General features: G+C 33.7%; 1 protein-coding gene across 1 annotated transcript; it reads left to right on the top strand.

Moving 5' to 3' along the window:
• Positions 1–727: 727 nt before the first annotated feature.
• Positions 728–3,771, top strand: LOC133286184 (protein FAR1-RELATED SEQUENCE 5-like). Its single transcript, XM_061483569.1, has 2 exons — positions 728–826; positions 1,645–3,771. Exons 1-2 carry the CDS (start codon positions 728–730, stop codon positions 3,769–3,771), a joined length of 2,226 nt encoding a protein of 741 aa, XP_061339553.1.
• Positions 3,772–27,351: the final 23,580 nt, after the last annotated feature.

Here is a 27,351-nt window from a genome sequence, read left to right as displayed (position 1 = left end):
TTTGACATATTGTTATTCTACTATAGTATTTTCTTAATTTCTCAATTCATCTAATAAAAATTATAAATATTTTGAAACAATGTCACAAGTTCAAAGGCTTAATTCATTAAGGTCTATGTGCAAATTTCTTATCCCTCCATGATGTATTCTTAACCGCTAAGGAGCCTCTTAGTCAATCGATTGCATCGCAACCTAGCTATAACTGGAGAATATATCTTTGGGATTAGGGGAATATTGAAGACTCAGTATATCCTTCTTAAAATTAGAAAAAATTAATACATCTAATTTTACTTCTTTCTCCCATTATTTATAGTTATTAACACCTGAATTCTCTCTCTATATATATATCTACCTCATATATATATATAGGGGCAGGATCCTTTGACACCAGTGTCAAACTTCAAGTTTGACACCACATCTGGACCCTTAATTTTAATAACATCTGACGGCTCTTAATATTCCCTGTCTAAATGTCACGTGACTCCTCTTTCTTTCTTTTTTCTTTTTTTCTTCTTCTTTTCTCTTCCCCCTCATCTGTTGCGCACCCTCTGCTCTTTCTTTCCCTTTACAAACCTTTTGATCTTCCTTACACTTCACCAGCGTTTGCCTTCCAAGTTTTAAGCTTTTGTGTGCAATTATTTCTTCAGCTGAACCTTCTTGGAGCCCCACTTCTCCATAGTTACCCTCGTTTCTCCTTTCTTACTGAACCCAAAATAGAAATCTTATCATGTGCTCAGCTGCAGAAGACAAGGAGGTAGTTTCAGTATTAGAAGACTGGGGAGGGCAGGAACTCGATGGACTTTCACCTTGCATGGTCGATACACAGGTACCGTGGTTTTATTTAATTTTACAAAAAAAAAATGTAGCTTGCATGCTATGTTCTGTATATCTTGGTGTGAGTGAAAAATAAGACTTAATCTAGTGCTTTCTCCCGAATACATAATGTCATGTAGTCTATAAAAAATGGAGAGCAATCACAAAGTATGGAAATAGGTTTTTTCATTATTATTTTTTATAGATATACGAAGTGATACAATTAATACATTGGTAGTACTCTGAAATTTTTTCTATTGAACTAGTACATGTAAGTCAAGAAGATATTGGGGACAGGCGGTGGGTCAACCTACTCACCTTTTTAATATACATGGGTAGTTTTGGGAAATATAGTAAGATGTTGGGAGGCATGCTATAAACGTAATGCAAATGAACAGATAAACTTTTCTCTCTACCTTAATATTGTTTGACAAATGCTTTTCTACAGATATAATTTCAAAAGTGTTTTTGTTCAACTTTTTTACTTCATGGCTGTATTTTTTGCATATCACTTTCTAATTAGTTGTTAAGTAAACAAATTTTAGTTGTCACACCATTTCTTTTTTGTATTAAAGACCAGTATATTTAATTTTTGTTAAAATACATTCTTTATCCTTTACATTTACCTGAATTTTCTAGTTCATTCGTAAAGTAAAAATAAAAATAAAATTATATTTCATTGTAAACTAGAAACTAATATGCATAAATTTTATATTAAATTCTAGTAAGAAAATAAATACCTGAATATCTAGTTCATTTTATATTATAACTGATTATGAGGTTTTATTCTTAACTGTTCATAATCAGTTTTATTTCTATATCTCTTGACAGGGGATGAAAGATCCACTTTTGGACTCCGATTCCAATATTTTCTATATGAATGTGGAGCCTAACATCACTTCGGACAAAATATTGGTAACAGATTCTATCCTACCAGTTGATATGCCACAATCTTCTAATGTTGATGCAGTTATTGTTGAACCTTATGTTGGAATGGAATTTGAATCATTTAAAAGAGTTGAACATTTTTATACATTATTTGCTAAAGCAAAGGGGTTTGGGATCCGTATTCGCTCTAGTAAAAAAAATTACGGACTTTTTGTATGTTGTAAGCACGGTGAAAATAGCAAGAAAGGCTGTAACATGGGAGATGCTAAGAAAAAGTCTTCAACTATTCGCTCGGGATGTAAAGCATCACTTTCTGTGACAAAGGAAAAGAATCGAGACATATGGGTTATCAAATCTTTTGACAACAATCATAATCATATCATGGCTAGTCCTAAGAGTGTGTCTTATTTGAGGTGTCATAAAAAAATGAATGGTGCTGCAAGAAGACTTGTTGAACAGTTTAATGAAGAAGGTTTGCCTACCGGAAAGGTTGCTGCAATGTTTAATGGCAGCGATTTAGCTTTTTCTAATCGGGATTGTTGGAATCATTTGAGAAATCTTCGAAGGAAGAATTTGGATGTTGGAGATGCATTAGCTGTTTTTAATTACTGCAAACAAAAGCAAGCTCAAAATTCTGATTTTTTCTATTCAATACAATGTGATGCTGATGATAGAATGATAAACTTCTTTTGGGTGGATGCTAGATCAAGGTACGCTTATCAACAGTTTGGAGATGTAATTACTTTTGATACCACATATAGAACCAACAAATATAGCATGCCGTTTGCCCCATTTACTGGATTAAACCATCATCTTCAATCAATTTTATTTGGTTGTGCCTTATTACAAGATGAAACCGAGAAATCTTTTACATGGTTATTTGAAACTTGGCTTGAGGCAATGAATGGAAAAAAGCCAGTTTCTATAATAACTGATCAAGATTTAGCTATTGGAGCTGCTGTGGCCAAGGTATTTCCAGAAACTCGTCATCGTTTGTGCTTGTGGCACATTAGAAAGAAGTTTCCTGAAAAGCTTGCACACATATATCACAAGAATTCTACATTCAAGCGTGAGCTGAAAAGGTGTATTCGAGAATCACCAACCATCAAAGAATTTGAAAATGAATGGAAAAATATAATGGTTACATACGATTTGCAGAAAAATGTATGGCTTCAAAGATTATTTGAAATTAGAGAGTCGTGGATACCGGTATATAATAGAAGCATATTTTTTGCCGGTATGAATACTACGCAAAGAAGTGAGAGCATCAATTCTTTTTTTGACTCCTTTGTTAATGCAACCACAACACTGCGAGACTTTGTAGTAAAATTTGAGAAGGCAATCAACAACCGCTATGAGGCTGAAAAAAGAGAGGACTTTGAGTCCAGACATAAATCACGCAGTTTGAGTATTGGCTCAAAAATTGAAGAGCACGCTGCGTCAATCTATACCAGAAATGTGTTTCGTAAGTTTCAGAATGAGCTTATTAGAGTCAACCATTTTATAAAGGAGAAGATTGAGAAAAATGGTTCACAATGTAAGTATCAAATTTCTAATTGTTTCGATACTCGGGATAACTTCATTGTTGATATAAATTTAGAGTCAAAGGATGCTTCATGTGGCTGTCAACTTTTTGAATTTATGGGAATCATATGTAGACACATATTGGTAATCTTTCAAGCAAAAAATATTATTCAAATTCCTAGCCACTATATCATGCAACGTTGGACTAAAGAAGCCAATAAATGCATTGAGGCAGACGATATTGATATCTCAAATCATGATTCAGACATTTTGAGAAGTTTGCATGTGCAACGTCAATTTAGCAGACTTTCTGATTTGGCTAAAAGATCAGAATATGCGTACAAGTATATTGTGACAGAACTTGATCGTATTTATGACGTGGCCAGCACTATGAAGACAAAAATGCTTGATGTCAATGAAGCTCCTATAGAGTCTAGTCAGCAAAATTTGATATGTGACATAGCATATGATGATTCAAATTTCAATATCAAGGATCCATACATATCACAAACAAAAGGTAGAAAAAGGAAGGATTCTGACAAATAGGCTTTAACAGGAAGGTACAAAGGTGGTCTTGAATTATCAATAAATAAGTCATTGATTAAAAGGAGAGCATGCAAATCCTGTGGAGAATATGGTCACTATCAATCAACTTGCAAAAAACAAAAGACAACCTAATGTAAGAATATTTTTTTAATGTTAGTGTTGGTATTTAAATCCTTCATTATTATATTTATATATTTTCATTTGGTTTCTCTGCCTATTTCTGATTTATTTATTTATTTTATTTATTTGCATTTGGATTCCAACATTCAGACTTCAGTTGAAACAGGTAACCCAAGATTTCTCTTTGTATGTACCTTTTAGTTTTTGACTTCTCTACTAAACTCTTTTTGTGCATAATTGGTATTTCATATTTGTGTAATATCCTCAATCAAGATTGAATTTTATTCTAAAGCTGCATGACTGTGAGGCATATAAGTTATTGGATTATATTGCCAATTTCATTTAAATTTTTCACAATTGAACTTGATGTAAAATCTACACTTGCCAATAACATTTATCATTTTTTAAACTTATGTTACCTTGTGATTTTGTATGTAGTTAAAAGCTTATGACATCAGTTCCTCTCTTCAAGTCTGCTCCTAATCTCACTGTTTCAAAGCTCTACTTAGGTGTGACCTCAATCACCATTCAAACAATTTCTTCTCTTTTTTTGAATTCAGCTCACACTTGAATTCTCACAGGAACCATGACTTTTGGGTAGCAGAACAATTTGCCAGAGTCACTTTGCCTTCTTCATGAAGCCTTTAATGTTGGCATAAAAATCTTTGATTCTGCAGAAATGTACCATCCTCCTTTATGAACTTTGCAATCTTTTTGGGTGGATTATGTTTTTGGAGAAGTCTTGTAATTTTTGGTGTTGTATCAATGTTTTATTTTTTAACTTTTGTAATTTAGGATTGTCGCTTTTTTGAATGGTTATTGTTGATTTTAATTGTACAATGATCTTGAATTCAAATGTGTTTGAACTGGTCAGTTCGAAGAACTTGGCCTAAAATCCAATGAACTGCACGCTGCATATCACATATCAGCAGCCATTCACATGTTACAAGCTTCAAAGGATATAATAATTAGAGTATATGGGTATATCTAAATGTGAGAATTTTTGCACTGTCCAAATGTCAAGTTTAATGTTAATGTAAATTATTCCTTGTTGTCGTGATGTTTGTTTAATAGAGTTGCAAAGAGAAACCAAATCAAAAGAAATGGATAAAAAAGAATGAGAAATGCAAAGAGTACATAATCACGTGGGTTTTGTTTGTATCAATTAAATTTTTAATTTTGCAATTGTTTCAAATACTCTAGAGCTGCAATGCTAAAAGACAATGCAAATGGTTGAACCAAAAAATATTAGCCATCGAGGTTAACAACTGGTAGAACCAGTTTGATGTATAATATTACAAGCAAACTCTTCACACCTATTCTGCTTTTCATCCAATGCAGTAGCAAATGGTCTCAGTTCAGAGAGACTCTTACCTAGCTGTGGTTCGACTTTTCTTAGAATCATCAAAACAACAATAACAAAAATTGAAGGAAAAAAAGGTAAGTTTATAACTCCAATCCAGAACAACCAAGCTCTTGCTTCATTCAAAGCTTTCCTCAAATATAAAACAATACATGTAGGCAACCCAGTTTTTAAAGGTAATTTTTTTGTCATGGGTTACACGAAACAAAAAAAAGGGAAACCCAATTTTTAATCAGCCTTTACGAAAGTCGAAGACCCAGTTTTTGTATGAACAAAATAAACAATATTATTGTGATTTAAGGGTAACCCTTTTTCTTCTTCTTATTCTTCTTTTTTGTCTCACTTCTTCGCCTTTTTTGAATCGAGCCCTTTTAAGGACAACCTTTGAATCGAGCTACGAACAAGAGAAAAAAGGATTACGAAGATTATAAGAAAAAGAAGTGAAGAAAACCATGTAAAAGGGTAATTGCACACAAAAGCTAACAATGGTGAGAGTGTAAACAGATGAGGGAGAAAATGAAAGAGAAAAAAAAGTTGAGAAAGAAAGAGCAGAGGGTGCGCAACAGATGAGGGGGAAGAGAAAAGAAGAAGAAAAAAAGAAAAAAGAAAGAAAGAGGAGTCACGTGACATTTAGACAGGGAATATTAAGAGCCGTCAGATGTTATTAAAATCAAGGGTCCAGATGTGGTGTCAAACTTAAAGTTTGACACCGGTGTATAAATATATATCCTGCCCCATATATATATATATATATATATATATATATATATATATATGGGCAGGATATTTTATATATATATATATATATGTCAAATTTTAATTTTGACACCTCATATAGAGCCGTTAGATCAAAAAAGAAGAACGACTGCACATGCTTGTAAATCAGAATCGTTGATCTTTTTTTGATCTAACGGCCCTCAGATGAGGTGTCAAAATTGAAATTTAACACCTCATCTGAGAGCCGTTAGATAAAAAAAGATCAACGACTGCACATGCTTGCAAATCAGAATCGTTGATCTTTTTTGATCTAACGGTTCTCAGATGAGGTGTCAAAATTAAAATTTGACACTGCACATGCTTGCAAATCAGAATCGTTGATCTTTTCTGATCTAACGGCTCTCAGATGAGATGTCAAAATTAAAATTTAACACTGGTGTCAAAGGATCCTACCATATATATATATATATATATATATATATATATATATATATATATATATTAGTAAAGGAGTAGATGCTCCTATAGCATGGAAGATATTATGCTTCTACAACTGGGCAGAAAATGTAGGAAATCTTAGATTTATGCGGAAGCGGTTTAGGACCTAGTACATTGGTATGCTTACCGAATCATCCTTGTTTCACAATTACCTCTCGGTGCGCAGGTCTCATGTAGAATCTTCCCTTGTAGGATTCCTCTTCACGAACAGCTCACCTCAGCGCCGCAGCACGAACAACCTCCTTGAAGCTGGACTGTGGCAGATCTTCCAAACTATCTCTCGAGGAGGAAGGGGAAGTGTGTGGGCACTGATTAGATTCAGAGCTTGCCTCTTTCTCACAAAAAGGACCTTTTTTAGGCTGATGACTTAAGAGGTACTATTTATATGGGTTCCAAAAAACCCTAGCTCATTGGGCTCTAGGTTCCTTGGGCTCTTCTCATACTAATAACCCATTTGGGCTTTAGTAAAAGAGCAAACCCAACAATCTCCCACTTGCTCTTTTGGATACAAACTTGAGTCGTAAAACCCAAGATCATGTAACCCATAAGTCATCATCTATCCGAAAAATACTCCATCCCTTGTCTCAAGCTAGCTTGGGGATCTACCATCTGTTATTAATCAAGGCTCTTGATAATCAACGAATGATTATCTAATTCGGTGCTACTCCACTAAAAGCCCGAACTTGAACTCCAAGATTAACAACACTTATAACATGAATATGCATCGCCCCTTTGTAGAATGTCTATAATTGATTGACAAGTTTTCTGTAACTCAATCAATTATTTATTCCCTTGACTATGATAGTTTCTTTAATGGATTACATGCACTGGCCAGTGTCTTTAATATCCAAGTACCGAAACATATCAAGGGGACATATCCTACAAATTCCATGTTGTTTATCTCATAAATACCGATAATCAAATAATCTCACTCCCAAAATACCGAGTTATTGGCCGTCAATAGATCGAACCTCACCCGTTGGTAAATCAAAGAATGAAAACTATTTGATTACCTATTTATAATAAACTCAAGATTAAGAGCAATCACATAACTATAGTTAACTGGAGATTTGATACCTTATGACAGAAAAACAACCTTAATCAAATCTCTCCTTGATCCTTTCAATGTGAATGTTAATTCACACCAATATTTTCCAATGATTCGGACAAAACCATTTCATAAAATATTGCAGCCTAAATAAAGTGCCCAACTTTATTTAACAGCTGTGAATCCATTCATCAATTGTGAGAACCTATGATCATGTCCTCCATGAACGTATCCATATGATCATATACTCCACAATTTGATCCGGACCTTTATGTTTGTAAATAGTGCGCAAAATAAATAAATAAAACATTATTTATGAAATTCAGAAAATTATTTTATTGTTTCATGGTCTTACTCCAAGAGCACAATGAAACCAGTAACTCACACTTGCTTAATGCAAGTCTGGGATCCTCTTAAGACCCAAAGAAGTAATATGCCTCTCGAACACAAGTTCAGGCAAACTCTTAGTAACTGGGTCTGCAAGATCCACCTCTAATGTTATCTGAGTTTAGTGAAAAACTCATAGCTCGAGGTTGATTTTCTTGAGTCAATATCCACTTGAAATAACTGAACTTTTGAAAACTCAGCTTTTCAAGACTCCCACTAGAATATACCAGCATATAATCTCTCGTTCTCCAAAGATACTTGAGTACATGCTTAACAATAATCTAGAATTCCTCTAGGTTCAAAATGGTACTATCTCACTACTCCCACTACGTGACAGATGTCTGGTTTAACGCCCAACATGATATGCGTGAGTCTACCTTTGCCAAAGCATAAGATATCTTGCTCATGCATTCTTCCTTCTTAGAAGTCTTTGGTCACTCCTTAGGAAGATGAATTCCACATCTGAGAATTATAATTCTTCTCTTAGAATTCTCATGTTGAATTTTGGCAAGAGTTTTGTCAATGTAAGTAGCCTGAGGTGATGCCAACAATTTATTCTTCCGGCCTCATAAGTGTTTTATACCAAGAATATAATTGGCTTCCCCAGTACTTCCATACCAAAACACTTAGCCAACTCTTTATGCTTGATATTACCTCCACATTGTTTCTAATAAGGAGCATATCATCTACATAAAATACCAGAAAAACTACTGTCTTCCGTTGTATCCTTTACATACAAATACACATCATTCATCAAGGTTCTCTCAAAATCAAAATTTTGATAACCTGATCAAAACTGATGTTTCAAGACCTGGATGCTTGCTTAAGTCTATGAAATAGACTTTCACAACTTGCCTACCGTGTGTTCCTACTCATTTGCTATAAACCCTTTTGGTTGTTGTATGTAGATATCCTGACATCCAACTCCCAAAATGAAATCTCATAATTGAGACTTATAGCAACTAAGAGAATCTGGATAGACTCAAGCATGGCGTCTGGCAAAAAATGCCTCCAAGCTAGCTTTGAATGTTTTCACCTTTCTGTCCATCCTCTCTTTGCCTTTTATGTCCACATGCACCTTGTGGGTTTTACCCCTCTTGGTGTCTTTACTAGGACCGAACGGAGTTGAAATACAAGTATTTCAACTCATTGTTCATAGCCTGAGAAACACTTGATCAACAACATCTTCTAGTGCATTATCGTAACTAGTAGGATAAATATCACTCAACAAGAGACAACTTGAGAGTTAACAAGGTTCTCTCCCACTACGAATGTATTGCACTAGACCTTGTGTATTTATAGGTAAAACAAAGAGTGGGTCAAATGATGGATCTTCAATTTCTTGAGGATCCGCTTATCCTTGATATTGTTCCTTTACATGTGATACTAATATTTCTACTAGTTTCACTTATATATTATCATGTTGAATTTCCAATCATGGTTCTCTTGTTTGTTCACTTAGAGATATATCTATCCCCTCTTGAACAATCAAGGGAACAATGGATGAAGCTTCTAGAGATTCTGGAAATTCTTGATCTGAGATAAATCTCATCAAGAATAACCTAACTTAAGAGCTTATAATTTCTTATCTAGTCCTCCTTTAAGAAAATCATGTGAGTGCTCACTTAGATTATCTTGTCCTTAAGACTAAATAAGAAATCATCCCTAGTTCTCTTAGGGTAGCCAAAAGATATGCACACTTCCATACAAGATTCCATCTCATTTGACTGCTGTTGTAGGACGTGTGTCGTAGCACCCTAAATTCGAATATGGTTTGATCTGGGCTTGCACCCCTTCCATAATTCTTTAGGTGTCTTTACAACAAAATTTGACGGAACCAAGTTAAGAAGGTACATTTCCTTCTCTTAGGCATCTCCCTTGAACAACATTGACAAAGATGAATAACTGAACATGATCTTCTCCAAGTCTAGAAATGTTTGATTTTTGCATACTGCAACTTCATTCAACTAATGCGTTCTTAGAGTTGACAGTTACGAAAACTATCCTCTCTTAAATCAGGTAAGACCTGAAATTACCAGACAGGTACCCAAACACTTTAGTAGACCAAAGTGGTTTTTGATTTGAACACCTACATGCTTTTCTGCCTCAGACTAAACCTCTTGGAATTTCCAAAAGCTTTAGACTTATGGCGCACTTGGTTCATCTGTCCAAATCCAGAGTAAACATTCATATAATGAAGTATTCATCACCTCTTCTGGTCTGAACGCTAATTGGTCCACATACATTAGTATGTACCAGTTCCAGTTGAATAGTTGCGCAAACCTTTTTGGCCCTTGTAGGATTGCTTGGCCACTTTACCTTCCAAATAGGACTAATATGTAGCTGTTAGTTAAAAGATTCTTGAACTTTCAGTATCTCTTTTAACTAAAACATATTTTCTACTTGAGATAATGTGACTCAATCACAAAGGCCAAAGTTATGTTTCATTTGAAACTTTTGTTTCTTTGGTGAAAATCCTTGTTCATCATCATTTCCATTCAACATAACAAATTTAAAAAGGTTATAGGACATAGGTAATAAAGACTATTTAAAAAATGTACCAGAACAAACAAGACGAAGATGAACTTCGAAATGTAACTGAGGAATCAATTGCATTGTCAACCCATGTTTTAACCAAAACAACTAACAAAAATTGAATTCCTCTTGAAATCTGGAACAAATAAACAGTCACCCAAAACCATAGTCTTATAAATAATTTGTCCTACTGCAAATGCAGACACAAGTTCTCATTTTCAAGCTTAAAGTATCTATGTCCATTGCTGACAGGTATGCCATGTTTGAACTACTACAAAAAGTAACAAACATAATCAGTGATTCCTGAATCAATAATTCATTCACTGATCAGGCCTTGATATGCCCATGTCAGGTTCTTTTCATCACCTCTGGGCAATTTTTCTTTCAGTATCCCTTCAGTCTGCACTTGAAGAACTTGCCTTGCGGCTTCTTCATAGCAACTGGTTTGACACTGATAACCGAGTCATTTTGTTCTTGTTACCACCCTTGGGTTTCCCTTTGGATTTAACAAGACTCTTAGCAAAACCTGCACCGACTGCATTCTGTCTAGCAGAGCTGCTAGACGCAGCAAACATGTCATTAAGAGTCTGAAGCATTTTTACTCCACTCTTAATTATGTACACTGGCTTCTGCAAGTATTTGGAAAGACTGACAATAATATAGCAGCGAACTACCATATTTGTCATTTCCTAATCTGAGAAATGCATCTTAGTTTCCTTAGACGCATCCTCTGCAGGTTGCTATGGCCCTAGCATTGTCAGGACAAATTTTAGCTTCCATGTTTTAGAACAATATCAAAAAAAAAAAAAAAAATTTGTTTTTCACTTTTTCATAGTTGGTACCATCTAGAGGTTTTCGACTCAAAATCATTTCTAAGATATTTTCTGAAAAACATATAAAGCACACAATTACAAACAAATAATGCAATAAACAAACGAAGTGCAAGTAGATTCTCATAACTACTCTTGTTTATTGTTAACAATCCTTCAGTTTATCTTTACAAGGCTTACGATGGGCAAGTCACTTGTAAAAACCAAAATTGTTATTTGGGCCTTCAGTGCCATTGCCAGAGCCTCGATGGGAGGGTTAACAATTTTACCAAAGTTGAATGTAATTAACCATTGTTTAATTTCAAAATTATCCTTAGTGTCTAAGCATTGCCGACGATGGGTCGTACAATACTTTACTAAAATTTTGAAATTATTAAGATTTAATCTAGTGAAATCTGATTATCCTTATCCGATGGGGCTTCAGCGATAATCATTTCACTAATAAACCCACAAATGGAGCCCGCAGGTTTTAAAATTAATTAAATTTTAAAACCTTCACCCATTCAACATTTTTGTTTGAGAATTTTCATAAGGTCAGTCGAATTCATTGTTTAATTTCAAAATTATCTTTAATAACTTAGTATTATCGATGATGGGCCGTACAATACTTTATTAAAATTTTGAAATTATTAAGGCCCAATAAAATCCAATCATGCTTATCCGTTGGGGTCTCACATGATTATTTTATTGATAGGCCCACAATGCGCCTGGAGGTTAAATTAATTTCTTAATTTAAATCTCCTCCCATAGATATTTAAGTCCAATCTAATAAAATTCAATCATGCTTATTCGATGGGACTTCACATGATTATTTTATTAATGGTCCTATAATGCGCTTGAAGGTTAAATTAATCTCTTAATTTAAATCTCCTTCCATTCAACATAAGCAACATTTTCTAATTTCCAAGAATTATTTAATTGAGAGTATCCTTTGTTCGATTTCAAAAACTATATAAGTAAGAGCGCCGATAAACGTGCACTAAGCTTAACATAATTTTGAAAGCATTAAGGTCCTAAAATCCGGTCACTTTACGTCAGCGTGTGCTCCAAACAATCATGATACATGAATGTTGTATGCAGCGTGTGTTATTCCATGACCATTTCAGAAAAACCCACAAATTACTCGCAAAATAAAAGAATTCTCTCAGGAAATTTTCTCTAATTATTTTTCTAGATTTAAATCATCCAAATAGCTGACTTAATTATTAATCTAGATTGCAACAATCATAATAATTATCATTTATGAGGATAATTTGAAATCAAAATAATTTCCATAACGATTATTTGTCTTGATGTTAATTATCCAAAATTAATTAATTCAATTATTAATCTAGATTTTTAATAAAAATCATAATAATAATTAATTAATTTCTTAGGATGATTTAAAATCAAAATAATCCCATAATAACTATGATACCAGTCGCTGAAGACATAATAGCTATTATGCTCATGCAATCATACAAGTTATGCAACAATATGGCACCACCTATTCTATATGGCATGTTATCGCAATAAAGCATGTTATCAATCATATAATTTATACCAATCAATAAAAGCATTAAATAATAAATCATAATTACTTTAATCCATGGCCTTCCTATTTTAAAGAAAATAAAAGCATTAACTTTGGAATTCGACTTTCGCCTAGCCCATAGTATCTGTCTCAAGCCCCTTTAGGGTTTCATGGGCCCAAAAGCCCAAAGACCCAGTCCTTTGGCGAGAAACCCTAGGACGCGAAAGAGGAACCCTAGCCGTCAGGTCTGCCGCGCCGTCACCCGAAGTCAAATCAGGCTGAAACTCTAGGGGAAGGACCGCCACGTAGAGACGAGTGCACCGCCGCCGGAACCACCCAAAAAGGTGGCCGGACGCTCTCTCACTCCCATTCTTTGCCGGAGAGTGGCGACCACTCTCATAATCTTGTGGAGACGCGTGGAGGAGCGTGTAAACTCAGATGGCGGTGAGCTACCCACTGTTGCATTTGTCTTTCCGTCCTCTTTCCAACCATATATTGATCGCCCCATTCCGAGATTGGTAAGTCCTCGAAAAGTCTCCGACAGTGCTGACTGCGCATCTTCCTCGCGATTTCTCGATCTTGAACTTTTACAAAATATTGAAAAAATACACAGAAATTCCAAAAATAAACAAAACCAACAAGGAGGAAACCTAATCATATGGGATTAGCCTCCTTGTTACAAATCGAGAAATACACGAGAGACCCTAACCATGGATTAAAGCATTTTTACCGATTAAAATTTAAACTTTTATGAAAATGAATTATAAAATACACATGCTAGATTCATACTATAATCCTAGAACCCTAGGTGCCACATTTCAAGAAGCAAAACTAATTACATGAATAGTGAAACTAGATTCACATACCAATGTACAACCAAGGCTTTGATACCAATTGTAGGAAATCTTAGATTTATGCGGAAGCGGTTTATGACCTAGTACATTGGTATGCTTACCGAATCATCCTTGTTTCACAATTACCTCTCGGTGCGCAGGTCTCATGTAGAATCTTCCCTTGTAGGATTCCTCTTCACGAACAGCTCACCTCAGCGCCGCAGCACGAACAACCTCCTTGAAGCTGGACTGTGGCAGATCTTCCAAACTATCTCTCGAGGAGGAAGGGGAAGTGTGTGGGCACTGATTAGATTCAGAGCTTGCCTCTTTCTCACAAAAAAGACCTTTTTTAGGCTGATGACTTAAGAGGTACTATTTATATGGGTTCCAAAAACCCTAGCTCATTGGGCTCTAGGTTCCTTGGGCTCTTCTCATACTAATAACCCATTTGGGCTTTAGTAAAAGAGCAAACCCAACAGAAAACATGCGCAACAATAAATCACAGACAAATAAGCCAATACCATCTGATCATCGTGCATAATGGGCATCTTGGCCATTAAGGGACCTTATTGCTAAAGGCTCTGACAATCACTAGTTGATCAAATCACAAAAGCCTCCAAACAAATCTCCCATAAACTATAAAATACATGTTCCTAAGGGGTGATTGACCATTATGCCATGGTTTTTTAAAAAAGTACCACTTTGTCTCCCTTTTAAATTATATATTAATTTTATCTCATTTTCTAAATCATATACCAATTTGCTCCTGTCGTTTGCCTTCAATTACTAGAGTAATTTAATTAGTTACTCGAGTAACTATCGCTCGGATGCTTGTAACATGGGCTTCGCCCACAATTTCTTTCATCCCATTTTATATCATTCCCACTCTTTTTTCATCTTTCTTCTAAACGAACAATTTACTTTCACCCACCATCCTAAATCTGTACCCTTGTCAAATTATCGTCATTACCCTTATGATGATTTGAATAGAAGATTTGTGCGCAGAATTAATACACATGAAGTTAAGGAGGCTTTAAAGAGAATGAAGACTAATAAAGCCTTGGGACCTGATGGGGTCCCTATTGAAGTGTGGAGAGGCCTGGGGGATGTGGCAATAAAATGGTTGACCAATCTTTTCAATAAGATTCTCCAGACAAATAAGATGCCTGATGCATGTAGAAAAAGTATGATTGTGCCTATCTACAAAAACAAGGGAGATATACAGAATTATTCAAACTATAGAGGCATTAAGCTAATGAGCCATACTATGAAGTTGTGGGAGAGGGTTATTGAGCATCGCTTGAGGAGAAATACCAAGGTTTCTGTAAATCAATTTGGATTTATGCCATGAAGATGTACCATGGAAGCCATTTTCTTGATGCGACAACTAATGGAAAGATATCGAGAAAAGAAAAAGGACTTACATTTGGTGTTCATAGACCTTGAGAAAGCATACGATAGGGTTCCAAGGAAAGTTTTATGGTGGGTTCTGGAGAAGAAAAATGTACCATCATAGTATGTAAAGGCAATCAAGGATATGTATGATGGGGCTACTACATGTGTGAAAGCTTGTAACGGAACATCAAGTTATTTCCCTATCACGGTAGGTGTACACCAAGGGTCAGCTCTAAGTCCTTATCTCTTTGCCTTAGTTATGTATGAACTAACAAAATATATTCAAGAGGAAGAGCCATGGTGTATGCTTTTTGCAGACGATATTGTGCTTATTGATGAGAGCACGAATGGTGTTAATAGAAAACTTGAATTATGGAGAAGCACATTGGAATCTAAAGGATTCACATTAAGTCGAAGTAAGACTGAGTATCTGAAGTGTGAGTTTTCTCTGGTAGGAGATGTAGACTAAGATCATGTGCATCTAAGTGATCAAGAGGTACCCAAGAAAGACACTTTTAAATACCTGGGCTCTATTTTGCAAAAAGGTGGAGAGATTGATGAGGATGTAAATCATAGAATCAGAGCAGGGTGGATGAAATGGCGCAGTGCATCTGGGTTTTTGTGTGACCGCAAAATCCCCCTTAAGTTAAAAGAAAAATTCTATAAAACAGCAGTAAGACCTGCAATGCTATATGGAGTGAATGCTGGCCATCACATAGGCAACATGAGCATAAAATGGGAGTAGCAGAGATGAGGATGTTAAGGTGGATGTGTGGTTATACGAGGATGGATAAGATAAGAAATGAAGATATTCGACGAAAGGTAGGAGTACTACCGGTGGCTGAGAAGATGAGAGAACATAGATTGAGGTGGTTTGGCCACGTAATGAGAAGGCCCCTGGATGCTCCCGTAAGAACAACAGTTTGTTACCAAGAGCTCAACACAAAAAGAGGTAGAGGTAGACCGAAACTTACTTGGGGGAAGGAGGTAAAACAAGATTTAATGGAGTGGGATATAGATTGGCGGACGGTTTGTCTTAGAACGGAATGGAGAAAAGTTATAAGTATGGTGGAGGGTTAGATCCGTTGTTATTCCTATATTCCATATGGTCCCTTTTTAGTCATTTTCCCCTTCATTTCCCCTCTTCTTCTTTTTCCTTTCTTTTTTACTATTACTTTTATATTTATATATATATATTATTACTATTCTATTTATTTATTTTTATTTTTACTTTTATGTTTCTTTTTTCAACCTTTTTGTATCTTTCATTTGGATTCATCTACCACTGACCCCAATTAATTTGGGATAAATGTGTTGTTGATGTTGATTTGAACTCATCTCCAAACCCTAATCCGTGGCAAAGATGAGCTCAAGTTCCTAAAGATATATTCCAATTGTCTACCACAATTAATTGCAGGCAATTTGAAGGTGTCAATGGTCTAATTTTTGAAGGTAAAAGAAAAACAATGCACGAAATATGGCTTTATGTACAACAATTATAAGGGGAGAATTCAACAAATATGGAACTCCAAGGCAACCAAGGCGTTTCTTGCTCGATAGCTAGGTATGGGACTTCTAATGGGTGCTGCTACCTTTGATAATGATGTCAATGACAATAAAAATGTAAGATGTATGATCTATGCTTATCTTGGCTAAAATGTATACAAATTTATTGAAATATATTCTTCGGGGGCACAATAGTGAATGTGTGTGTTCCTAAGCCACCGGGTATACATGTTTTTTTTTCTTCTTCTTTTTTAATTTATTTAATTTTTTTCTTACACCTACATAAACATTGACTAAAACATCGAACAACTTTGCAGGTACAATCCCCATTTGATCCACTCGAAGCTCAGGGAGGAGAAGTCACCAGCGATTTTTAAAGGAACTTCATCAAGAGAGTGTTTGGTTGAGGTGAAATTTTTTAATACTAGGGAAATGTAAATACTAGGGATCTGCAGGGAAAATGAGTTAGATAGAAAAGTTTTAAAAAAGTTGTTTGGTTGGGCAAAATTTTACCAGGAAAATTGAATGAAATTTCTGAATGTGTGTTTGGTTTAAGATAAAATATTGATGGAAAAACTTAATGAAATTACAAAAATATTCTTATAAAAACACCTTGGTTTTATTACAACCTTCCAACGGCAATAAAATAGAAACAGAGGAAAAACACAAGAAGAATCACAAGAAACGACAAAGCAACTCCAACCGTGACTCCAACAACAACCATTTCGTGGAAGAGCCTGAACCTCCATTCCCTGTCGGAGTTGCTGTTGTTGGCGGTGGTGGCGGAGATTCCGTTGGAGACACTGATGTGCCTCTGGCAAAATATAGTTTTTCAAGTTGAAATTGATAAGAATTGAGTCATAAAAGAGCAATTTATATACATATTTGCTTACTATATTGATTCTTTCCATATCAATGATATTTCTCACCTATTGGTTGTGTTTATATAGGTAGAAGAAGTGAAAACTACAAAATTGTAAAAAGCTAGTTGATGCAACTCCACACGGGTGATCCTCAGTACAATCTCCAGCAAATTGGCGCGGACTGGCGCTACTACGGCGCAAAACTGCGCCGAGTATGAATGTCACAAAGCCGCGTGGTACAAATGCCAGAAGGTTGGCGCAAGTTGGCGCCACACCGGCGCCAACACGCGCCGTTTTTTGAGTTTTCCAGGACCTCCTTCCACAATGGCGCCAACTGGCGCCGGTTTGCGAAATGTGCAGGACGTGTTTTACAAATTTGGCAGAAGCACGGTGCCAAGTGGCGCCACACCGGCGCCAAGTGGCGCCACACCGGCGCCAATTGGCGCCGGTTTGCGGGAAAGATGCACCGAGCTGTCCGAGGGTATTTTTAGAAGAAGAAAAAGAGGCGTATAAATAGTATGCCTTTTACAGAATTGATCGAATCTTATTCTATTAAAGAGAGACGACGGCGGTGCTCAGAGAGGGTTCTATTTCATCTTCTTCTTCTTCTTTTAATTTACCAGGTTTATGAATATTGAATATTTAGTCATGATAATGGTTGGCTAGTTCGTTTTATTGTAGTTAGGGTCACAAACCCTATGTGAACCCTAGATAGGAATATTGGGATTTTGATCTTGAAAGAGGATAGGATAACGATTGGTATGCATGCTAGGAATAGATGTATATTTAATTGCAGATGCTAAAATTATTGAGTTCATTGTTTAATGCCATGAGAAACATTGCAAGGAATTGAGGTTTCAATTGGGATTAAAGGGTTAACCTTGCAAGGAATTGAGGGTTAATTATTAATACTTTTAGATAATAATTTATCTCAGTAATTATATAAATGAGTATTGTAAATCAATCCAGAGTAAGAAGCGGGAATCATTTGGTGAGTGCACTCTAGCTACAATGCCTTCTCATATTTTTACAAAATCAATTTCTATTTTATTTCCATAAACAAAAAGCCAAAAATAAGTTTTTACTTTTAGTTCTTATTATTACTCATATCCAAAACAATTTGTCACAATTATTTGAACTCCTTCCATCTTAAAAGGACAATTATTTGATATTCGATCCCAATCTCTGTGGAGACGATACTTTCTTATCATTGTATTACTTGTGCGATCGGTACACTTGCCGGTGAGCATCAGACACCACTGTTTGTATCTTGGTCGGTGGCTCGTGTTTGAGAGGGACCAAAATGGGTGTGAAGAAGAAAATAACGGAAGTAGAAGAAATCTCGTTTGCATCCAAAATGCTTTGTTCGTCGACACCAAAGATGTCAGCAATGGAAGAAGTTGATTCGCCTTCAGAGACAATAAAGGGTAAACTTGTCTCCTTTTTCATCCCCTTTTTCCATTTATCCGAATTTCACAAAAATACCATGGTGGGAGAGGGCTTCTTCAACAGTGACTTTGTTCCATTTTTACATGCATCTGTGAATAGCTGGGCAACGAGGTTTCATGGATAAAATTCACGTTATCCTCAACCAAACGTGGAGAAATGAAAAACCCACATGCACTTTGCTGAGATAATTTTCAGAACTCCCGAACCAAACACTACCCAATAGTAATATCTTTTGTCTAGGTATCTTGGATAGATAACAAAAAAGATAAGAATAAATTCATATAAATTCTTCTCTAATTTTTTAAGTTAAAGGAATTGAAATAAAATAATTTTACAACAGATAATTTCAAACTGATGAAGATTGCAAAACTCGATGAATTTAATGGCTAATAGCGTTGCGTGACGAAGATAAGCTAAAAGGCTGTATATATTTTAATCAGTGTTTTAAAACTCCGCCCCATCCCCGGGTTGACCCGGGTCAACCCTGACCCTTCCCCTCTGAGGGTTGGGGTCACAAGTTGGACCCTATATGCATATCTACCCCTCTGACCCCCAAAACCCAGCCGGTTTCAGTGACTCCCGGGTCAGAGGGGTCAAAGGGGGTCATTGCATGTTTTTTTTTAAAAAAAATATTCCATGAAACAACATTGTTTTATTAATAAAATAAAATAAAAATACTTGCAAACCTAAATCTAATCGTTCTCTTCTCTCCTAGTGACCTAGACGTTTTCAATCTTCACCTCGCTGCCATGAATCTTCTAGAAAAGATAAGAATTTTACCCATCCAAATGAAATCCTTACGATCGTCGATGGAAAACAAAACTCATTCTTACTTTCTTTAAATTTTCTTTTGTCAGAGACCTTCTCAAAAGAGGCAGAATCAGGTCAGCGTAGTGACCCCATTAGAATATGAATTTTGTACTTTGGTATTTTGATACTTTAATTAGGTTGTGTAATATTGACTTGTGATTGTAATTGGTGAATTATGTTAAGTATATTTTGAATCTTTAGGATTGATGGTTTGTTCTTTAATATTTTCATATAGTATATATATATTTATATTTTTTTAATATATAAAACCGGGTCAGCATAATGACCCCGTGACCCCTGACCTCGACCGGGTCGATGGTCGGGCCGCGTTTTTAAACTGATTTTAATGTAAAAATGCCGCTTCGTTCGTATGTACATCTAAATTATTGAAGCCAAGGGCTTCGTAATTAATATGGTTCAGACTAAAGAGCAATTCGTCGGTGACCAATAACCTATATTATAAGCTAGTGTATGACTGCACGTGCATGTGACTCTTTCCTCTCCAAAACTCACCCAAATCAGCTCCATCGATGGATCACAATATTTTCTGTTGTGAAACATGGAATGCCAAATGCAATAATTGGTTCTGCTGGGTCTTTCCTGAAATCAATTGATTTGTCATATTCTCCTTTGAAAGTGAAAATTGAAGCATTTACTAATTAATTACCAGTACCAGACAACAAAATGCACATGGTTTCAAATATTGTTTGTGTTAATGTAAACCCCCCACCCCAAAGATTTGATAATCTAAACTCGTGTCGAGTTTGGAAACCGAATCCTAGGCAGTTTTACAAACATATATAAAGGGAAAAGGAAAAAAGAAGTATCCTTTTGAATGACACAAGCTTGTGTCATTTTAGGTGTTTTACACGAAGTATGATCGGTCATATTTTGTGTAAAACTGAAAAGTTGCTTTTTTTTTTCTCTCTTTCAAATAACATCACTGACGTGTAAAGTAAAAGAAAAAGTAACTTTTCAGAATTACACAGAGTACGACCGGTCGTATTCTGTGTAAATCACTAAAAGAACACAACTTGTGTCCTTTTGAATGACACACACTAAATCCTATATATAATGAATAAATATGTGACGTATCACTTTCTTAATCATGTCATTAACAATTATTATTTATTTATATTTATACTTTTCATAGTTCACCAAAGATATGACGAATTTTTTTTCTCTGAGGCAACCTATATAATAATTAATGCTAGCTATATGACTCAAAATCAACAAGGTTGAGTCATACCAAAATAAGGATATGTTTTGAGTTTTTTTTTTCTCTAATAATGGATGGATTGACCAAAAAATAATAATAATCCAAGATGGAGTGTAATGATGAATGTTATTTGATGATGATATTGCGTAATTTATTGGTGAGATCAAGATTGATTTTAGCAAATATTTAGAATTGTGGAGTAGTTCGTTAGAGTTTAAAGCAATTACGCTCAGTTGGAGTTAGACAAAATATATGAAATTTGAGTTTTGTATTACAAGAATAGAGATCAAGATTATGTGTATTTGTTTGGGCATGAAATACAAAGATACTTTTAGATATTTGGAATCAATTTTGCATAAGGAAAAAATATTGATAGTGATGTAAATAATAGAATTGGACGAACGATTTTTTTTTTTTTTGTGATCACAAAATTTCTCTATCACTAAAAGAAAAATTCTCTGTTTATCCAAAGAAAAAAAAATCTATGAAATAGCAATCAGCTGAATGTTAGACAATACATAAGCAACATGAGTATAAAATGAGAGTAACAAAAAATAAGAGTGTTAAAGTGGATGTGTGGTCATATAAAAAGGGATAAAATAAGAAATTAAGATACTCCATAAAATGTAGGAGTAGTACTGTAGTAGAACTAAGGGTAATAACTACTAACAATACGAGAAATATGTTGAGATATATAGTCCCACATTGGTTGTATGTGCAACTAATGTGGAGTTTAGAAGGCTTTGAGCACTCTCACCCCTTGAGCTAGCTTTTGGGGTGGTGCATCCAAGGTTCTTAACATGGTATCAGAGCCTCACCGTCCCCCGCTTTAAAAAGTGGAATTAAAATAAAATAAAAAAAGCACAAAAAGGTAAACAAAAAATGGGCCTCTGCAATTTTCACACTTCTAGTTTAAAGGGCTCTTGCGTGAGGGGACGTGTTGAGATATATAGTCCCCCATTGGCTGTATGTGCAACTAATGTGGAGTTTAGAAGGCTTTGAACACTTTCACCCCTTGAGCTAGCTTTTAGGGTGGTGCATCCAAGTTCTTAACAAAATATTTAAGGTGTTTATGTTACAAATTTGTGATTTGGTAAAGAACGCTATTAACTGCCATTAATTTAAAAAAAAAGATACATTTATTTAGAGAACAAAAAGACAAATCAAATAAAATATTTGTTTTTGTATGTTCTTTTAAGATTTGACTATATTTTAATAAATCATCCACCTTAAATAAAAAGAGGTCATAGTTATTGATAAAAATAGATAATATTATAATAAACTACTACAATCAGATAGACATATGGACCTGAAATTTTTTATAAAGAAGCCAAATCCTTACACAAACTGGGACAAAAAGAAACCATCTAAGGAAATCAAACAAAAAATTGAGAAACAAGTAAGACAATAAACAAGAAAAATAAAAATAAATAAAGCTGGTGCCATAAGAGAAGTACGCCAGACCCTAACAAAGTAAGGGTGAAGCGGGAACATCAACGTATGGCTAGTATATGCCTCTCCCTGGATAACTTCAGAAGAGAAAATAGACATATATGCATTCATTCATTTTTATATTATTAGTTAGATTTTGCTATTTATAGGATGAATATTTGTGATTATTACTCACTAAAATTGGATATCGATAAGATTTTTTATTTTATTTTTATGAAAGTCGATAAGAATTTTTTAATTAGATGAGTTATAATTATGTGTCAATTTATTTATTTTTTCTATAATTATTTTTTTCATACGTTTTGCTTAAAATTACAAAAAAAAAGCACATGAGTGATATTATTAATATTCATAATAATGTCATAAATAATTTCAAGAGGAATATTAAAAAAAAAACAGCATTGATAGGGATGGGGTGACCTGAAATATGCAGTTGGGTTCATCGACGAGGAAAAACACTATAACGAAGCAAATTAGTTCTAATTTTATGTACAATTTTTATGATACATTTTTCAAAATACTTTGAATGATAATTAAGTTCCAATTTTCACACAACTTTACATAAAATTTAACATAAATATTCAAAATTAATTTCTTACACGATGGGTAATTGAAAACAAAATAATAAAAACTATTATCCTAAAAATCAAACGATATGTAAGGAAAAGGAAATTAGTTCTCATTTTATGAACTATGGTAACGCTAATCTCACAATATCCCAGAGAAGGAATGGTAAGTCCAAATTATATGGAATAAGTATCCTATGGAAACACCATTCCTTGTTTTTGCTAACAAATGAGAAAGCTTTATTTAGAATGCTCATTCCATGAAAGGAATACCAACAGTCCAACACCCCTCCACGTATCAAACTTAACATTAGAATCATCATTCCAAATTTCGTTTATGTTTAGTAAAACCGTTAATCCATAGGATAAATGTTTTGAAGTATTATCTTACTCATTTTATTATTTAAGTCTATTATATTTAAATTGGTAAATCTAATTTACAAATTATTAATTAAAAGCAAATAAGATATGTGATAAAAATTTACTAAATGTCCATATGAGCTGTTGTAAGTTGTAACCAAAGTTGTTGAATCGCAATACCAATACATATCATGTATTGTTTGGCCGATTTTTGAATAATAAGATATAGAAATATAATAAAAAATAATTTAAAAATATATGTTAATTAATATCAAATAAATCCAAATTCTAAAAAGTAGTTCACAGTATGAATTGGATCAATTTTGGAAGCAAAAATAATCCGATCCAATTCCTTCGATTTTGATTTGGATTTTTTTTTTCAAATTTGATCCAATCCAATTTAATTTTTTTCTGTTTGAATTTAATCGATTATCGGATTTTTGAAAAGCCTCAAATTTATTTGATGATTATTGTGTAAATAACATATCTTTTGTACGTATGGTGGCTTTGTAAAGTTTTTTTTTTTTTTTGAAATACAAAAGTATCAGTAAACGATAATCTAATTTTTTTTAGGCAATGAGATATGAAACTCTACACAGACAAAATTTTGCTGATGGGGTGTGACTAAGTTTTTTCTTGGGTTTAGGTAATGGGTTAATGAATCTTGAGTTTAGAATTTTTTAGGCTATGGTTGGGGAAAGACCCAAATAGGTATAGGGAGATTAATATATTGGATCGGTTTGGATTGGATCGGTTTCACCTACCAAATCAAAAATCGATCCAATCCAATTAAAATTTGCGGGATTTTTTTTTTCAGTTTTTGATTTTTCGATTTTCTGTTAATTCGGTTATCAATTTTTCGGTTCGGTCACCATGGTTTGAATCGGATGATGAACATCCCTACAAAAAAAGATCCAATAAGAAAAATACATAAGTAACTAAAGTGAAAACCAGTTATTCTCCTGCTCATTAATTATTAAGACTAATATTATCACTACTATCATTATCAGTATCTATCAGTGACATAACTAATCCATCATCATCTTGATTAGGGTAGTCATTCTTATTGGCAATATCATTTCGTTTATCAAGCCTGTTGAAATTATTTTGTTCTTGTATGATGATACCTTTCTTTTCTTTTCCTTATTAATAATAAATTTTTAGATTTTTTAATTTAAATCATAAATCAAATAATTATTTCCTTTTTTATATTAAAAATTATAAATTTGGATTTAAATTTCGTATCGTGTGATGCATGTATCGTATCGTATCATTCGATACAAACTCCTTTCTGATACACTCCACAATATATCGTTGAGCTTCTGAATCGTTTCGTATTGTATAATATTGATAACTATGGTTATAAGATTGATTCTATATGTATGATAAAAAAGTGTCAATTTGAGATTATAATATTTATGAGAAAAATATTTTTCAAGCTGCTTGAGATATATTTATCTTTGGTTAGCCCAAAACTACGTCGTTTTGTTTATTTAATTTCTTATATTAATTGATTTACCTTTCAATGGTTATGATTCTCTTTTTCTCCCCCTTCCTTTATTACTATTGATTTATCTTTGTACGATTATGATTTAGTGGCTGGAGATAAAATTATCTCAAGCAGCTTATATATATATATGAGAAAAACATTTCTGCAGCCACTTTAGATAAGGTTGTCTACAGCTACCCTTTTTAACTAAGTACGACCGATCGTACATCAAAAGTGTATTTTCTCTCTCCTCCACGTCAGCCGACAGTGTCTGAGGAGAGAAAAAAGAGAGCAGCTTTATTGTTATAACTAAGTACGACCGGTCGTACTTAGTTAAAAAGGGGTAGCTGTAGATAATCTTATCTAAAGTGGCTGTAGAAATATTTTTTCCTATATATATATAAAGTTCACTTTTTCTGTAGTCAATGTAGATAATTTATCTACAGTAAGCCCAAAACGACGTCGTTTTGAGGCAGAAATCAAGTTATTTTTGTAATTATAATTTATTTCAGGGTTATAATAGTCTTTTTTGTTATAATTTTTTTATTTTTAAACCCTAAACGACGTCGTTTTGGGAGTGAATGTAGATAACTTATCTACATTCACTTTAGAAACATTAAATCCATATAGGGCTTATCATTTCTGCAGCCGCCGTAGATAACACTCTCTACAGCTGACACAGAAAAGTGGACCCCACGGCGTTTAAAAAAAAAAAAAACAAGGATCCGGTGCCGTATCTTAAGATTCGCACGCGGATCCTGGCTAGCTGTAGGTACAGCAGCTGCAGAAATATTTTGTCATATATATATATATATATATATATATATATATATATATATATATATATATATATATATATTAGAGATGGTAAAATTCATCATCCTATCCAAACCCTTCTTCAAGATGCAGAAAATGAGGTGGGGCAACTTTGGGTTGCCTTTTAGAAATGGATTGAAAATATCATCGCACTCTTTTTAATGGCGAGTTGGCATGTCTGTTTGTTTATATATTAACAAAAATAATTTTTTTTTTATGAGTTATATAGTGTTATTTATCCAGTTTCAACCCATACTCTTGTTCCTTTTTTCCAATAATACTCTACCATCAGGAAGAGCGATAAATGTATGCTAGTATGTCTTATTTTCTCTTTGCAAGAACAAACGTAGAAGACACTAATCTTTGCCTCCGTACACCTAGCTAACCTTTTTGAAGATAGTGATAATGACCATTTTTTTTTTTACAAACTTACAAACTACACTATATCTTATCGGTAATGGTTCACTTAATAATGTCTTACTCGTAAGATATAGTGTAGTTTGTAAGAATTTATAAATATAATCTTTTTCCACCTTTTTTCATAAAACAAGTTATTTCTTCTCCATCTTTTGTAGAGGAGGACTAGTAAAAAAATTTAGGATATCCCAAAAGTTTAACATGACAAATGAAACATAATTGTTACCTTATATAAAAAACTAATATGTGGGTTGACCCATTTTAATTTATCTTCATATGGGGCTGATTGTGTTGGATTAACGAGTTAAAATATACAACCTAATTTGTCAAAATATATGGATTAAATCGTTAAACGAGCTGACCCGATAGATTAGATATGTTTTTCCCTGTAATATATATTCCAAAGATTTTTTACTATTTGATAGCAATTAGGGGTGAGAAGAACTAGACACATTACTTAGTGCCTATTTGATATGTCTTATTTTTAACTTATTTTTTCCTTAAAAGTAGAATCTTAACCAAGTATAATTTTACAAGAATTTTTATTATAAGAAGAGCTTTTTTATAATGAATAAAAAAGATAAAAGCTCCCAATAGGATTTTTTTTTTAAAATTGTTTGTCAACTTTCTGGAGTCCTAATATTTATTTTATAATTTTACCCTTATTCTAAATCTGTATTTATAATCTTTATCTTTTATCATAATAATTCACCTTAATAACAAATTATTTCATCTTTCCTTGTTCAAAACCATTACAACATCATATAATTACCAAATACCTTTTAGCTTTATTTTTTTAAATTTTAGCTTAAAAGTAGCTCTTGACTTAAAAAAAAGAAAAAGATGTGCCAGCAAATAAATCAGGTTTAAGTTTATTTACCTAAGTAGGATAACTTTTAGACTTAAAATAAATAAATTGGCCTACTAAGCTTTTTCATTTGTTTACTATTTTAGTTATACAATTACAAAATTATAATACTTATATAATTACTAACTATAGAGTAATATAGTATTTATTTTATACAGAATATAATAATTTTATTAAAAGCTTAAAAGCTACAAATTAGCATATTCAAAGACACTTATGTACTGTATGTCTTTAAATAATTTTCTATATAAAGACAGATTATTTATATTTTAAAAAAAAATGTCGAACCCAATATAAAAAAGACATATAATAAACAACAAAGTTACTTTAAAACCGACATTTTACAACACAAGTGTAAACTTATTGCGGGGCGTTTGGTTCAGGAGAAATTTTTATGAATCATAGGAAAATGTGATTAGTAGGGAAATAGTTGGAAATTGAGTTTGGTAAGAAAATGTAAAAAAAGTAGTTTGGTAGAAAAAAAATTCACCGGAGAAATTAGGTAACTTTTGTAAAGTCTATGTTT

This window comes from Gastrolobium bilobum, unplaced genomic scaffold (assembly GCF_033153095.1).
Source record: "Gastrolobium bilobum isolate Gb01-03AN ecotype WA unplaced genomic scaffold, APGP_CSIRO_Gbil_v1 utg26470, whole genome shotgun sequence".
Lineage (NCBI taxonomy): Eukaryota > Viridiplantae > Streptophyta > Magnoliopsida > Fabales > Fabaceae > Gastrolobium > Gastrolobium bilobum.
Note: the sequence above shows the minus strand (reverse complement) of the source record. Positions and strands in the feature narration are given on the sequence as shown.

What these genes read in the sequence shown, in the direction of transcription:
- LOC133286184 (XM_061483569.1), top strand. Translation starts at nt 728, where the DNA reads ATGTGCTCAGCTGCAGAAGACAAGGAGGTAGTTTCAGTATTAGAAGAC. An exon ending in CTTGCATGGTCGATACACAG is followed by an intron (nt 827 to 1,644) that starts GTACCGTGGTTT and finishes ATCTCTTGACAG; the next exon opens with GGGATGAAAGATCCACTTTT.